The sequence below is a fragment of the Maylandia zebra genome, linkage group LG12 (genome assembly GCF_041146795.1).
Source record: "Maylandia zebra isolate NMK-2024a linkage group LG12, Mzebra_GT3a, whole genome shotgun sequence".
NCBI classification, from domain to species: domain Eukaryota; kingdom Metazoa; phylum Chordata; class Actinopteri; order Cichliformes; family Cichlidae; genus Maylandia; species Maylandia zebra.
In genome coordinates this window covers 11,615,903-11,631,920 of record NC_135178.1, presented here as the reverse complement: position 1 = coordinate 11,631,920, position 16,018 = coordinate 11,615,903, and the positions used below count along the sequence as shown (strand labels likewise).

At 37.9% G+C, this 16,018-nt stretch overlaps 1 protein-coding gene and 1 long non-coding RNA gene across 2 annotated transcripts in view; both read left to right on the top strand.

Moving 5' to 3' along the window:
* Positions 1-16,018, top strand: part of cacna1ba (calcium channel, voltage-dependent, N type, alpha 1B subunit, a) — a 315,954-nt gene that overhangs the window by 265,119 nt on the left and 34,817 nt on the right. Inside the window, exons 40-45 of the mRNA XM_076890695.1 lie at positions 19-124; positions 366-473; positions 1,664-1,773; positions 2,543-2,724; positions 4,188-4,323; positions 5,379-5,498. Coding sequence (XP_076746810.1) covers positions 19-124; positions 366-473; positions 1,664-1,773; positions 2,543-2,724; positions 4,188-4,323; positions 5,379-5,498 — 762 coding nt within the window. The remainder of the gene's footprint in view (positions 1-18; positions 125-365; positions 474-1,663; positions 1,774-2,542; positions 2,725-4,187; positions 4,324-5,378; positions 5,499-16,018) is intronic.
* On the top strand, positions 7,552-8,903 carry LOC143421457 (uncharacterized). The gene is made up of 2 exons (XR_013101113.1): positions 7,552-8,627; positions 8,868-8,903. It is a non-coding gene; the product is annotated as an uncharacterized LOC143421457 (long non-coding RNA).

The following is a 16,018-nucleotide window of genomic DNA, read 5'->3' as shown; positions in this document are numbered from 1 at the left end:
TCTTTGTCTAACCCTCAGCGCCTCGTCAAAATGAATATGCCTATTGCTGATGACAACACAGTTCACTTTACCTCCACTCTGATGGCACTGATTCGCACAGCACTGGAGATCAAGTTGGCGTCAGGTTAGAGGCACATAATTATACACTGATAACACTGTGTAGACCCAAAATGGTCTAAGTAATCTTCAATGTTAACCCTAATCCTAACCTTATCTTTGGAGCAAAGCAAAAAGGACAGTTGTGGGGGGAAAAATAAATAGTTTTTGATGTGTGTCAGTTAGAATTATTACGTTATGGTTAAGGTTATCACTATTATGACAAGAGGTTGAGTCTCTTTTAATCTCTCTTGATTTTGTACTTGTAGGAATGGTAGCCCAGCGATTATGTGATGCAGAGTTAAAAAAGGAATTGTCCACAGTGTGGCCCAACCTTTCCCAAAAGACCATGGACCTGTTGGTCACGCCACATAAACGTAAGCAAATTATCAGAATTTTAATTTTCTATTCATCTATAGATGACATACATAAAAAAGTAGTCTTTTTCTTTTTTTTAAATTGTGGCACTTAGAGTTGATGCTAAAGAGAAAATTAATTAATAATTAATAATTAATTGACTTTTAATTGAACATTATAGTACCATTCCCAGACTCTGGTGTCCTTTCATAATACTATATTCATATTATATTCATAATACTCTTTAGTACACTATAGTATTAATACTCTGACTAGCAATTTTATATGATGGATCATGCAGAAAAAATAGAATTGGGCTGAAAGGTCTATTACATTGTTAAGTATTCAGGTTGTGTGTCGTGTTTTTAAAAAGTAACTAAGTAATAAAGTAACTAATTACTTTTGAAAATAAGTAATTAGTGAATTAACAACATTTATTTGTTGGTGAAGTAATCAGTAATTAGTAATTTTTTTTCAAGCAATTTGACCAACACTGGTCATCATGACTTTAAAAATTTCTGACCCAAGGTGCAGACAGTGACTACAATCAAGTATAGGTTTAATTAAAAAAGGCAACGGGCAAACAAGGCTTAGGAGTAGGTACCAATTAGCAGGTGGAGATCTGTGGTGAGTGGCAGGTTTTCAGTGGAGAGTGGGCAGGTAGGCAATTAGCAGTTAAGTCAATGAATCCATAGGAAGTGGTGGGCTATGAGAGTGACAAAGGCTTATAACCAGCTGTGAACTACTGACTCCTCAAGGGAAGAGAGGATGGCTTTCCAAGGGATGGAGGACAGACTTCAGCTGGTCCACAGCTGGTCCTTAAATATACTGCCATAAAAAGTAGATGCACAGCAGCTTTTTCACCCAAAAAGTATCCCTAAACCACCCTATAGTGTGAGTTACTGTGTGCATGTGGCCATCCAAGACTTAACTTTACAGTTGATTTTGTTGCCACCTTTGCCAAGATGTGATCACCAGATACTGCAACTACAAAAAGGCATTTTGACTCAGAGGTGATTGTTCTGCTTTTCTTTTTTTTAGTTACTTACTATAAATTAACAAACTTGTTCACCATAAGAATTCCCTTTTCTTTAAACCATTAGGGAGACATGCAGTGCACAGAGATGCATTGAAATAAGAAGAAATGAGTCAGTTACTACTTCTTTTTATGTCTTGTCATTTCTTAAATAATTTCTTCTCACCTCCTCAGCCAATGAGCTCACAGTAGGGAAGGTTTATGCAGCCTTGATGATCTTTGACTACTATAAGCAGAATCGAGCTAGGAGACTGCAGCAGCAACAGAGCGCTTTGGGCTCCCAGGTACAACACCCTCATTACATATGCAGACATGCAAGGACGTACACACACAATGGATGGAGTTCAAATCTAGATGCATGGGTGCACATACATGCTTGCAAACTTACACACTTTGAATGTATGCTGCATGTAAACACACATGCACAGAAGATACTTTGTGTTCACTAGTAATTCACTGGTAATTTGCAAAAGCTATCATCTGTTTTCCCAATTTATATAGAAGTACCAGGAGAGTTGTTACTTGCTGTTGTTGTATTAATCTTTTAACAGTTACAAGGCTAACATCAACCTATCTGCGGCCAGGGTCGAGTAAATTCTCATACATTTTGGCATTAATTTATCCATAAAAACCTTCTGAACCTTCTGAGTGTGCCAAGTGGGCAGAAATTCTATAGAAAAGGGACAGACATGTTCTAAGTAGGGGAAATGGTAACCTTAACCCTAACTTTTGAGGGGTCACCAGTAACCTAGTGGATGTTAAATACTTAATGACACTCTTGTCAGTTTCAGTCAGACATGAATTGGTGGAATTTGGCTGCTGACAGATGTTTATCAGCAACTTTGCACGCCTACTCTACTCGTGCATGTTTCCACACTCCCACATGCACATAGATATATTGCAAACAAGCATGACTACAAGCAAAGAATATTCTGGCCTAAGTCTCCACATCCAACTAGCCCTGAGCGCCTGTTGTCAGACCTGGGTCCAGCAATATTCTGCCTGCTGCCTCTGGATTTCTTCAGCATGTTGCCATCCATCTCTCCTCCACAGTGCAAGGTCGGGGCTCTATTTAAGCCATTGCTGCCTCTGACTCACATACAGGAGAAAGACCTCCCTAAGATGTTAAACAGTGTGGAGCCTCCCAGCATGCTTAGGTACCAGTCTAAATCCCATGCCAAGTCTCAGCCACAGACCAGACCTAGCTCCAACTCCCTCAACAATGGAGGCACTCTGTAAGTTCAATACTTCAGGAAAAACGCATAACAGATTCTTTTTTATATTCTGCTTGTGGTGTGTTGTGATCCTGTATTGAATAAACAGATAGATGGATGAATGATAGATGGAGTTGTGCTGCTTAACCCTATAATGCCCTTTGTTTCATATTTGATACATGAGTTTCTGAGACTTCTATCTAATCAACATGATCAATACTTGCCATAATTTCAATGCTATAATGTAATGGAAAAAAAAAAAAATTTGTGTTAACATAACATTGCCAAAAATGCCCAGTGTCACAAATGCGATACAAAAATATATCATAACTATATCATCAAATTATATAGTAAACAACAAGATATAGCAAAAAATGTAGGTTTTGTTATAAAGGTTATTAAACATCTCAGTTCCAAAAAATTTGAATTTTCTGGCTATTTTTGATGGGTTGGGTCTTAAATTTAGATAAAAGATCTGATTACTTCTTTCATAACTGCATGCATTTATGTTGCAGTGGCCCTGCAGAGTTTATTCTGCTATGCCAGTCTTCTATAAAATTGTGTAAAGGTCATAGTGGAGAGAAAATCAAAACTGAAATAAATGTAATACTTTTATATGCACATTCTTTTTACTCCAGTACCTTCTTTGCCTCTAGGAGGTATTTGCCAGTAAAATTAATGGCTGCATTGACAATAGCTACTTATTTTAAGTAGCTATTGTCTAATAGCTATAGCTACTTATCTAAATAAACTAATGTACTGTCTTAGTCTACTGACAAATGCAAGAAGACATTTTACTGATGAGCAAAGGGCTGTTTGTTGTGTTTTAGCATTCGTTTAGCATCATACTACAGCATCATACTCAGCTCTGTAACCCATTGTGAAGCCGGAGCTGTTAACCCACCATACAAATTTTGATGTAACCTTATGTGTATTCCTCAGCTTTTTAAACTTCTGCCACGTTTGTTATGAGCATCCCCTAGTGTAATAAGAAAAAGCATTATAGGTTTTCAGATCACCAAAATCACATTGATATATTATTAGAAGTAAGTAAATCCGGTTTACCTGTGAGTGTGTGTCAGTTCTTCAAAGTACAAATGGTGCATTGCAGACCAACTTTCTTATTTGAGACCTGGTTCTTGCAAAAAAATTAAATCTTAAAGTTAGATGTAAAGGAAGTTTTTGGATGTGAGATCTGTGATCTCATCTTCGGAAAATCTTCTAAAAATCTGATTGCTTTTACCACTTAAAGAATATAAAATGACCCAGTTGACTAAAAGGCCTGAAAGACAATGGGAAATTATAGTGGAGTTATAGCTGTTGTATAATATAGCTGTTTAATTACCAAGAAATAATGCTAATTGATCAATGTGTCAGATATCCTACAATAGTTTTACAGCTAGTTTTGAATACTTGAGACTTCAATGACAACAGGAACTGCTGACCTTGTAAAAGTTAAACTGAACTGTGATTATTACACACAGGCCAAGTCAAGATCACACCATCAAGCCATCATCTTCCTGGGTGATTGATAAACCCAAAGAAGTGCCATGGGCTAAGAATAAGAGAACGATGTCCCGGGGCCCATCTGAGGACACTTCAGACACTGCCATCAATCAGGTAAAACATACGGATGCATGTTCAACATGAGCTGTGAAAATATTTCAGTGTTTACAATATATTCCAAACATTGTGGCACAAGTGGCAGAAATAAGCTTCTTTTGGATGCTGGCTGTCCTCTTAAAGACAGGCTGAGGAGCTTGATCAGGAGTAGAGCCACTTTTTCTCCACATTGAAAGGAACCAATTTGACGTGGTTCAGACATCTGACTGGAACTCAACTGACTAGTTGAGTAATTTTAGGAAAGCCCTAGGCAGTCTCCTGGACAGGACTTGCTCGAGTTATGTCTCTCAGCTAGCTTGGGCACAACTCAGTATCCCCCCAAGATGAGGTGGCCGTGGTAAGGGAAGTCTGGGCTTCTCTGCTCAGACCCAAACCCAGATAAACAGTAGAAAAAGCATGGCCATATAGAATAATGTTTGCTATAAAATGATTACATCAATTTGATTAAATATGGTAATTCATGTCAAAGCAAGACTTCACATAGTATCCTTACTATTTGACTATTTTTATTAATACTACAGATGTGCTCATGTCCTATTCACTAGGTTCTGCTCTTCTTACTTTAACTTATAATCTTGTAATCCGTGTATAGATGATTGTTTTCATTCACAAATAATTCACTTTTGCTTTACTCTCAGTGAGAACAGCATAGTGGTTAGAATTATATTACAAATAGTACAAGTCTAGCCTATCTTTAAACCATTGAGTCATGGTGTCTGTTATCTCAATACTGAATTAAAGGAGCAGTGTGCAACCTCAGACAACAATCGTTGTTTGTTGTTGATTGTTGTTAATGACACAGTGGGTATAATTAAGCTACAGAGTAGTAGCGGGTAGAGTCTGTGTTCTGCTAGTAACATCAATTGTTGATGTCAGTGATTAGTGGACTCTGTTGCTAAGAGACCATTAGCTAATTGTGGTGTTATAGAGACACAGCGGGTCCAGAGAGTTCCAGTAGTCTTCTCAAATTGAGTCCAAATTGCTTAATGCACCTCCAAATGTCATCATTGCATGCTGATGAGGCAGGGTTTTGTTTGTATTTGTATGCTCAGGAGTCGGTAGAGATGAAGAAGATGGAGACCAGTGTGAGCAGTAGAATTCCATTCACTGGCTCCGGTCTGGAAAACCAGGGCCGAGCTGCTTCGATGCCTAGACTCAATACTGAGCTGCAGGTAACAGCTCATCTTCACCAAACTTACTTACTTACTTAATTTACTTATTGATTTCATTTCTTATCGATTCTCTTATTGATGCTTCCACTGATTTTCATTTGGTTAGAGGTATTTCCTCTCTTTTTTGTGATCAGTGTTGCGGTTGTTACTCAAGTATTTTATTACACAGAAAACCTTTCTTTAAAGTAATGCAGTACATTACATTAGCATTTCGCCAGTCTCTTATAATTACTATTTAACAATATAAAGCTATAGGTGTTGTTAATATAAACCTATACCAACGCAAATCGGTGTCCTAATGTGTAGACACAAATAGATTCTTCCTCTTAGTATCTAGGTATTGACCACAAAGGCAATGGCAACAGGTTGTTGCCATGGTGGGTCACTGCAAAAAAAACAAAATAGTATTATTTTACTATTTCAATTTCATTGTGGATTCAGTGTTTGAGTTAAGAGTGCACATGTTCGCAAATGCAGTGATCTGATTGATCAGATTTGTTTGTTTGGATTTCAGATTTGTCTAATTTCCAAAAAATTTGAAAAATCGATCTTGGTTCAAAGCAAAAATAAAATAAATGCCGCATGTTAGTACAGTCAAATTATTCGATGGGTGTGAATGGCTGCATTAAGAATACGTGAGTCTAAAAAATATGTTTAATGGACAAGGTGTGGCATATCTGTAATTAATTGATTTTTTTTTTCCATCTATAGGCCACACGGGTACACAGCCCATCAATGGGGGCCAAAATTCTGGCTGGGTTGTAGTGGATTCAATACTCCTTTCACTCAGTGACATGCAAATCAATTTATAACTTTTACGTGATGTGTTTTTTCTGGAATTTTGGTTGATATCCTGTCTTAATCAGAGCTCAGTTTCGCTCAGAAATAACATTACTGTTATTTTTCTTAAAATTAATGCAGAACGTGACTTTCCGGGTTAAGTAATAGATTAGAGTATTTGTTACATTACTTTCACATTATATCTGTCTATTTTCTCAGTCATCCAGGTCATGGTAGTATTGAGAGCTTGAAAGACGGCAGTTAGACTTCTCCAGGTTTGAGAAAATGTTTTACATCTTATCCAAGAGACTTTGTTCTAATGACAAATGGTGGAGAGTCCCCCCTCTGGGGCTTGTCTCATTTGGATGTGAACCTCAGGGTTGTTGACAAACTATTAATTATATGAGTCATCACCTGAGCCCAGCTGTGAATAAATGTTTGCTGCATGACCATAGCCAGGCTTAAGGGTGAAACCCACCCCATAATGTGATTTATTGAGGACACCTGAGACAAGATGTACATGGGGTTGAGGTGCCTGGGACAAAATCTCAAAATTTCTCCGCCTCGCACCTATGTCTGTTTCAATATCTTACCCCACCCCTCCCTCTAACAGACGGGGATGAGTGCGCTAACATACCTGCAGTTGCTGTTTTAATGAGTGTTTGATGGAAAACGACAATGGCGGAGTTTGCGGTCTCCAGTCGCATGATAGCAGGGCCCAGGTAAATAATTTTCCAGCACGTGTACGTTACACATGCTATTTAAAAAAAAAAAAAATTATGATTATTACTTTGCTAGCTATCAAACTCGCTGAAGAAATGATTGAAATGCACTGAGTGTGATGCAATACGGCAGCGCTATTATTTTTTTTATTTTTTGGAGTAAATTCTAGCTTTATGAAACCAGCTTGGTTTTTACAATACTGCGTCAGAACACTTTAACTATGGAACGCCAGGACTGCCATAATGAATTAATTAAATACACCATTAAATAATTAATTAAATGTGTCAATAATTAATTAAAATTGGAATTAATTAATTAAATAAATAGTTATGACACATGTAATTAATTAATTAAATAAATAGTTATGACACATGTAATTAATTAATTATTGACACATTTAATTAATTATTTATGTATTTCACATTTTAATTAATTATTGACACATTTAATTAATTAATTATTGACACATTTAATTAATTATTTATGTATTTCACATTTTAATTATTGACACATTTAATTAATTATTTAATGATATATTTATTTATTTCATTTTGGCAGTCCTGGCGCCTGGCTCTCATCATGAAATAATTTTATCTGTCAGCCTCACCCATCAAACTCAGGGGGCGGGGTTAACGCTGATCGAGTCAAAACCATTGCTTTGGCCTGGTAGCCATTGTTTCTAGCACACAACAACCGGCACGTGGAAGCTAACAGAACTGAGCTTTGAAAAACCCTGTTTGTGTGTCACCAAATACCGTTTTAATATTTTTTTAGCCGAGAATGTAGTGGTTTAATCTTCATGTGTCTGGTCGGTTTGTCAAGATACAGCCTCTTTGCAAAAGTGCTTCGATGATTTCGGAGATGTCTGCCCAGTCTCACGGCAAAGCGTGGGATAGACCCGCTCGCCTCGCAAGCAATCCCACCGACAAAGCGCAGGCCCCGGTACACAGCTGTAGTAACCCCCACTGACTTCTTTTACTGAGGTTATATTTATTGGTGTTTTATTTCCTGATGTTCTTATGTGTCCTACGTGTTTCAGTCGCCAATTCTGAATTATAACTAACATTAAAAAATGTTTAAGGAGGAGAGAGAGCAAATAAATCTGTTTAACATCTGATCTTTGGGTTTTTGTTCAGTAATCAGCGTGACCTGTGTATAAACGCATAAAAGAGATAACGTTGGTGTTTCTGTCATGTAGTAACTGCTGGTGTGCCGATAGTGTTAGGGCAGCTGTCCCTTTAAGAGTTCTGATACCTGGTGACATCACAGGAAGCAGGAAGTAATAATAATAATAATAATGGATACTTTATTGATCCCCATGGGGAAATTACTTGTTTTTCTCTGCATTTGACCCATTCACTCAGTGAAGCAGTGGGCAGCCCACTAAGCAGGCGCCCGGGGAGCAGTGTGTAGGGACGGTACCTTGCTCAGGGGTACCTCAGGGTAGCCGTTAAGTGGATTCGAACCGCCGACCTTCCGATCATGGGGCGACCACTTTACCTACTGAGCTATCCCTGCCCCTTAGTAGTAAGTAGTAAGGTTTAGTGAAGTTTGCACATGGCCAAGGAGACTGCCATGAATCCACATGCATCTGCCTTCAATCCTTCGTCTTTTGGAGCATCGTCTGTATGTATATTGTTTATTTGATGCTTATCTGTAGTTCTGTGGTTGTATTTTGTGACATGAGGGAAGTTTAATGTGTAACTTTGATACGTTGTTGAAACCACATGTTTAGAGCACGGCTAATGCTTATTCTTGCAGCTAAAGTGCTACGCTACGTTGATTTAGATTATTGTAGACTTGTACAGTGTATATGTAAGATTTAAAGAATATACTGTAATTGTAATTGTGTTATGTTTGTTTCAGTTTCACACTTTCTACATCATTAAACCTGTGGACAAAGAGTAATGGTCTTCAGAGTCTTGATGGAAGAAAAGTGTTGAACCTTGCTGCCGGTTCCTCTTCTGTGCAGTGTGAAGAGGGAAAGACAGTACAGCTGGCTTTAACTGTACAAAGGTTGTTCGACACTATGAAACACATACAGACTTCATGATGTTCGGCTAATATTTTTATAGTGAATATTAATCATGAGGGTAAACGGCCCTGTACACCACGGAGCGAGGTCAGCATATCCACGATATCCTCAGCTCCATGAGTTAACACAAAGTTTCCCAGCTGACTATCTAACTGCCAACTATTCCAGAGACATGAAAATATACAGCATAAAGAAAAGTGTAAGAGACTCAGCAGCAGATTAGAATAACAGTTATAGATTTAATAAATCACCAAATGAATCCAAGAAACGAGCAAACCTGTTCCGACAATTTGAGTTTGTATTCCCTCAGCTGCAGACTCGCTGCTGTTTAAATGTTTGAGAGGAAGATTAGATATAAACAAACGTCAAACATAGACTCAGTCTGCCTTCACATTTGATATGAGGCCAGCACGTATAGTGGCTGTGTCCTGTTTTAAGATCATACATGTAAAATTGTTGTCTGACCTCCATCGATCCAGCGTTCAGAGTCCGTGGTTACCATGGTTACTGCATAAGCAGCTATAATGTTAACAGCTGGCACTGAGGAAACCTCCCGGCAGCATGGGTGTTTATGTTTTTCATTGCAAAAGAACTGTCTGAATGGTTAACTGAAGTTAACTTGGATAAATTATAGTTAAGGAGTATCACAGATAACGCCTACGTGAGCTGTGCGACTGTTCACTACACTGAAATCAGCAGGCTATTACTGAAATACACGTGCTATATCATAAACTATGATATAAATAGGGAGGTCCTATTAACATGTTTAGTTTTAAAGGACACCTTCCTGCCTTTAGTCTCCTTCATGAGCAGTATTAGTTTTCTTCTAACATCCAGAAGTCTGCACGATGTGTTTCATAGTTTGTAACAAGCCTTTGACAGGTAAACATAACATGACCAAAAAAGCCAAAAAAAAAAAAAAAGAGAGAGAGAGAGAGAGTGTGTTGACATAAGAAGAGAAAATGCTCTCAATTATGGAGACAGGCAAATGGTTCATTTATGTTTGATGTGTGTTTATTCCTCCCTAAATATCGTCGGTGAAGTTTGCCATGCACGTCAGATTTTCCTGCGCATTTTTATACCTCTGCCAACAGAGAGAGAAAAAAAATCACATTCTAACAGACAGCTGGTGCTTAGAATACAGTTGAATAACTATTAAAAAACAGATGATATTTAGATGATAGTTCAGTCTAACACATGTGCCAGTGAACCATTAAACGTCTGTGAAACTATGCAGTTATGAAACGTAACTTTAACCTCAGCCAAACCGATTTGCTCAGTTGTAAATAAAACAGCGAAGTAAACGTGACCCGACAGACAGAACCTGAGTGAATGAAGTCCAGCGTTTAACCACTGAGAGCTAAAACTCAGCTGAGGTTTCAAAGCTGTGTGCCGGTGATTGGACATCAGCCGCTGATTAAGCTGGTTCGCCTATAAAGTGCTCTGTAAGGAAACAAGCTCCAGCAGCTCTGCGCTCGGGAAAAACACTATATTTACTTATCTTGTGCAGAAAAATGCGCTGACATTGCTTTATATCGAGCACCGGCTGCCCAGTTAAACTGTGACTATCACCAGGTAACGTAGGCGTGTTTCTTGAATTAGCAGCAGGTGTTAAACAGCTGACAGATGAGGAGGAGGATGCATGCAGGTAAACGGAGGGTCTGTTGAGCTGATCGCTGGTTTCGTGAGAAAAATGTCAGCTCGTTCTTTATGTTACAGAAGCACAGAGACACAAGACCAGGCGGAAAGAGACGATCGTTGGTGAAAATGAGAATCTGCGAATGCAACATGTGGAACACGGAGAGTGGAATATGTAAACAAACCGGTTAACGTAACCCCCTCGGTGCACTCTGCATGCTAATTGTTAGCAGAGCTAGTGAAATCTCTGAAAACATCTGAGCACTTTTGCAAACATGTTCTATGTTGACAACCTGACCAGACATACGGCGCGACATTCGTGGCTAAAACACTGTTAAAAGTGTAGCTGGTGACAGAAAAACAGGGTATTTTAAAACTACACCACCATCATTGCTGCCTGTGATTTGATCTGCATTCTGGGATACCTGGCTGCCCCAAGTCTACACAAGCAATCGATTATCTAGGATCGACCTGTTTTGACTTACTTTGCACGGCAACCAATCAAATGTTAGAGAAGCTGCATGGGCAGCGTTAACCCCGCCCCCTGAGTTTGATGGGTGAGGCTGACAGATAAAATTATTTCATGATGAGAGCCAGGCGCCAGGACTGCCAAAATGAAATAAATAAATATATCATTAAATAATTAATTAAATGTGTCAATAATTAATTAATTACATGTGTCATAACTATTTAATTAATTAATTAATTCCAATTTTAATTAATTATTGACACATTTAATTATTTAATGGTGTATTTAATTAATTCATTATGGCAGTCCTGGCGTTCCATATTTAACTTCCTTTATTCAATTTTAAGGGCTGAAACTTGTATTGAACTTTTCTGCTCTAACCTTTTTTTTTCCATACTTTTATTTTTCAATGCCAAACTGTCATAAAACACATAGGTACATATAGAAGTAATAATCTTTTCCTTTTTCTTTTTTATAGCATACAAAAAAACCCATAGATGAGATGAGTACCTGAATACCCCCCACTCGCTCCCAATAATGTAAAAATGAATATGTTACAGAGAAAATGAATTGACTCATACAAAAAATACAAAACCCATACCAAAAAAAAAAAAAAAAAAAAATCAACAATAAGATAATAGTGCGTATCCTTATAGTTTAATATTAACATTAACATCTGCTAGCCTCAAAAAACAAGGTCTTAACATTAATCAATATTGATATAAATCTTAACCAACAACAGTAACAATATTAATATTAATATTAATGGTTACTTGCTCCTCGGTCGAAACTAATTAATAATGCTGGAATAACTTTAAATAGAGTATTCTTATAAGGTAGAACAGCCACTGCCGGGAATAGCAGAAAATTTGTACAATATTGTCATATGGTGGACTACAGAGAGATTTCTCGTGCTGGTAACTTTTCTAAATATTTAAGTAATGGTTTCCAGTGAGTAAAAAGTCTATCCAATGAGCCTCTGATGGAGAATTTTCTCTTCTCCAATTTTAAGAGTCCTAAGATATCCTGTAGCCAGACTTTCATTAATGGTGGCTGAGATGGTTTCCACAACAACAAAATTATTTTTCTAGCTATGAGAGAAGCAAAGGCAATAAGGTTATTTTGAATAGCTGTAGTATGAAGGTTAATTGGTGGTTTGCCAAATATAGCGATATGTGGAGTTGGAGTCAATTTTATACCCAATATATCCAAAGTTATTTTGAAGAATTGATGCCAAAATTCAGACAACCTAGGGCACGCCCAGAACATATGAGTAAGATTGCAAGGTATCTGTGAGCATCTGTCACATTTATTATCAAATTTATCTGGATACTGTAGTGTAATCTGTGGAAAACTTTAAATTGTATTAATGAAAGTCTGGCAAAACTACAAGACAAATTAATGGCCCTTACCGCTCACTCCCAGAACAACTCAGAAAAACTCATATGGAGTTCTGACTCCCATTTCATCTTGGTCCTGTATAAAAGAGATTCACTAGGCGGAGAAGCTACTTTATAAATAAAGGTAAGAAATATGACCCTTTACCAAAGTTTTGGCTCTGAGAACCAAATCTATTCCACTGGAAGCTGGGATTTGTGGGAATAAAGTTGAACATTTCTTTGCAAAGTTTTGCAACTGGCAGTACCACAAAAAAAATTCAGATTTATTGAAATTAAAGTGAGTAACTAGTTCGTTAAAATTTGCAAAAACATCATTTACGTATTCAAAGGAGCTTGCAAAGAAAAGCGTCTGGACTTCTTTAAGTTACTTGATGACGTTTCACCTCTCATCCGAGAAGCTTCTTCAGTTCTAAGGTCAAATGGTGGGGAGTCCCAGATTTAAACCTAGTGGGAGTATCCCCCCACAGACGGACAAAAGGACCCCCTGCTGATCCTCTAATCGCCTGAGCCAAGGTGTGAAACTGGGTGCGGGTCCCAATCAGCCAGAGTTTCGAGTGAGCTTATTGTGAAACCTGGCCCCACCTTATCATGCGAATTCCTGAGGTCAGATGGCCCAGGATGTGAGTGGGCCTTAAGGCGTCTGGGAAGGGATCTCAAAACTGGATTATAGATGGCAGAGAGTTGGTGTCGTAAACCCCCGCCTCTGTTCAAAGATGGTCGCTCACAGTGGACATAGATGGCTTCTTTCACTCCTCTTTCAAACCATCTGTCCTCTCTGTCCAAAATGTGAACATTGGCATCCTCGAAAGAGTGTCCTTTATCCTTAAGATGCAGATGGACTGCTGAGTCTTGTCCTGTGGAGGTGGCTCTTCTGTGTTGTGCCATGCGCTTGTGAAGTGGCTGTTTGGTCTCTCCAATGTAGAGGTCTGGGCATTCCTCGCTGCACTGTACAGCATACACCACATTGTTAAGTTTGTGTTTTGGCGTTTTGTCTTTCGGGTGAACCAGTTTCTGTCTGAGCGTGTTGCTGGGTTGTCTTCCTTTTATGAATCTCGTCTGGTCCTCTGAGATAATTGAGGGCATAATCGATTCTAGTCGCCGGGCTAGGATTTTTGCAAGAATTTTAACGTCTACCGGGAGGAGTGATATTGGCCGATAGGATGTGCAGCTCAGTGGGTCTCTGCCTTTTTTAAAAATGAGAGAAATAGTGGCTTGCATGAGTGTAGGTGGCAGAGTTTCTTTGCTCAAACGAATAATTAAACATTTGCAGTAGAAGTGGAGCTAGCTGATCTGAAAAAACTTTATAAAACTCAACCAGGTAGCCATCTGGACCTGGTGATTTACCGCTATTCATTGATTGTATTGATTCTTTAATTTCTAAAATTGTAATAGGGGCGTCTAATTTTAAATTAATTTCAATTTAGGTAGATCCAATTTTTCAAATAAACTATATAATTGGCTTTCATCTATGAAAGATTCTGAGGTATAAAGTTGAGTAAAGAAAGATCTGAAAGTGTCATTAATTTTATCTGGATCTGAGGTTATTAAGCCTGAATCATCGGTTATCTGTATAATTTGATTTGATGCTGTTTTAGTCTTCAGTTGCTGTACCAGGAGACAGCCAGCTTTATCACCATGTTCATATACTAACCCTCGAGAGCGGAGGAGAACTTGTGCAGCTTCTGAAGTTTGAAGTCTTATTCTTTCTTTATAAAGATCAGGTGTATTTGTAAGAGAGATAGACAATTCTATCTCTTTTATGGCCTTCTCCAAATCTTTCTGCTGGGATCTACGTAGTTTATTAGAATAAGACGTAAAATAGATAATTTTACCTCTAATATAGGCTTTTAGAATAACCCATAGGATAGATGGGGAAGTTTCATTATTTTTATTAGTTTCACAAAAAAAAGTAATCGACTCAGAAATATATTTACAAAAGTTGGTCTTCGCCACCAAGAGAGGATTTAGCTTCCAATATTTAAATCTCTTTGGCTTCATTGTAAACTGAAGATCTAATACTACTGTGGCATGATCTGATACCGTTATCAGTAGATACTGAGTAGAAACAATCTCAGGAATAAACTTTTTTTATCTATCAGAAAATAATCTATTCGCGAAAATGTACGATGCACATGAGAAAAAAAGAATATTGTTTTGCAGTAGGATGAGCAAAACGCATTAAGTATGCATTAAGTCCATAGTGACTACAATAATTGCAAAAACGTGCAATAAACTACAAAAAAATTGAAAATCGTTTTTGTTTTTTTTAAATATATATTTCTACTTGGAGAAATTTAAGAGGTTTATCCCTCAAAACTTTAAATGCAAAAAAGTTGCAAAAAATAGTTTACAACAACAGGAAATTTATTTTGAGTGTCTTCATAGTTTTATTTTTGAGATACACCAATTTTTATATACTGCAGGAAAAACAAAAAAAACAATCCTATGATGCAAATTTGCAAAGAAAACAGCATGTGCATCAAAATAAACTATTTCCAGCAGTGCAATTCGAGTTCTAAGCATCCCAGAAACTATTCAGAAAAGTCAAACATGACTTATAAAAACACCAGTATAGGCTTTTAAGGCCTACAAGTAAAAAACTACATTTTCCGCGAGAATGACGCCACTTCCGGTTTCGGGCAGGAAATGGCGGACATGCGATAGTTCGCGCTGACGTCTGTTTCACTGTGGGAAGTGTTACAAACAGCTGATCGGATAGGCAAAGCGTGTTTCTGGAATATTATGTTTTTGTTCCTGCAAGCGCTTTTTATGCAATTTTTGCAAAGCTTTATGTGGAAGGAAACCGTGACCTAGGACAAGCTGATGGCATAAGATGTAAGTACAACTCCTCTGGTTTCATATGCAAAAAAAATATTGCACTAGCTTACACGGTTCAGGTTCTACAGGGATTTAAAAATAGTTACACAAAACGGAGCGTGCTGCTCTGACCGGCTTTAAAGGGTTAACAATAACAATGTATTGAATAATGACTTTAAAAAAATAATATAAAATAGTGTGCAACACCACTGAAGTTTTTTTTTTTTTTATCTCTCTTTTCAACCAACGGCAGTCACTCTCCTCTCCAAATAACTTCTGCTTAGCTTTCCGAGCTTCCCTCAGGTCCTCTTAATCAGCGGTCTCCAACCTTTTTTGCGCCACGGACAATATTTTCACGGACCGGCCTTTAAGGTGTCGCGGATAAATGCAACAAAATAAAACTAGTACCAGTACTGAAAAACAGACCATTTATTCATAACACACATGAAAAGACCCAGGAAAACCGAGTTAACAATCAAAACGATAACAAAATAACGCTGAAAACTGATAAAAACCCTGAAAACCATACATTTCACACCTGAGCCTCAACTCTCGCGGCCCGGTACCAAACGACTCACGGAGGCCCGGGGTTTGGGGACCGCTGCTCTTAATTGTTGTGACGCGTGTTCGAAATGCAGAGAGGTGCGCTGGATTTGCC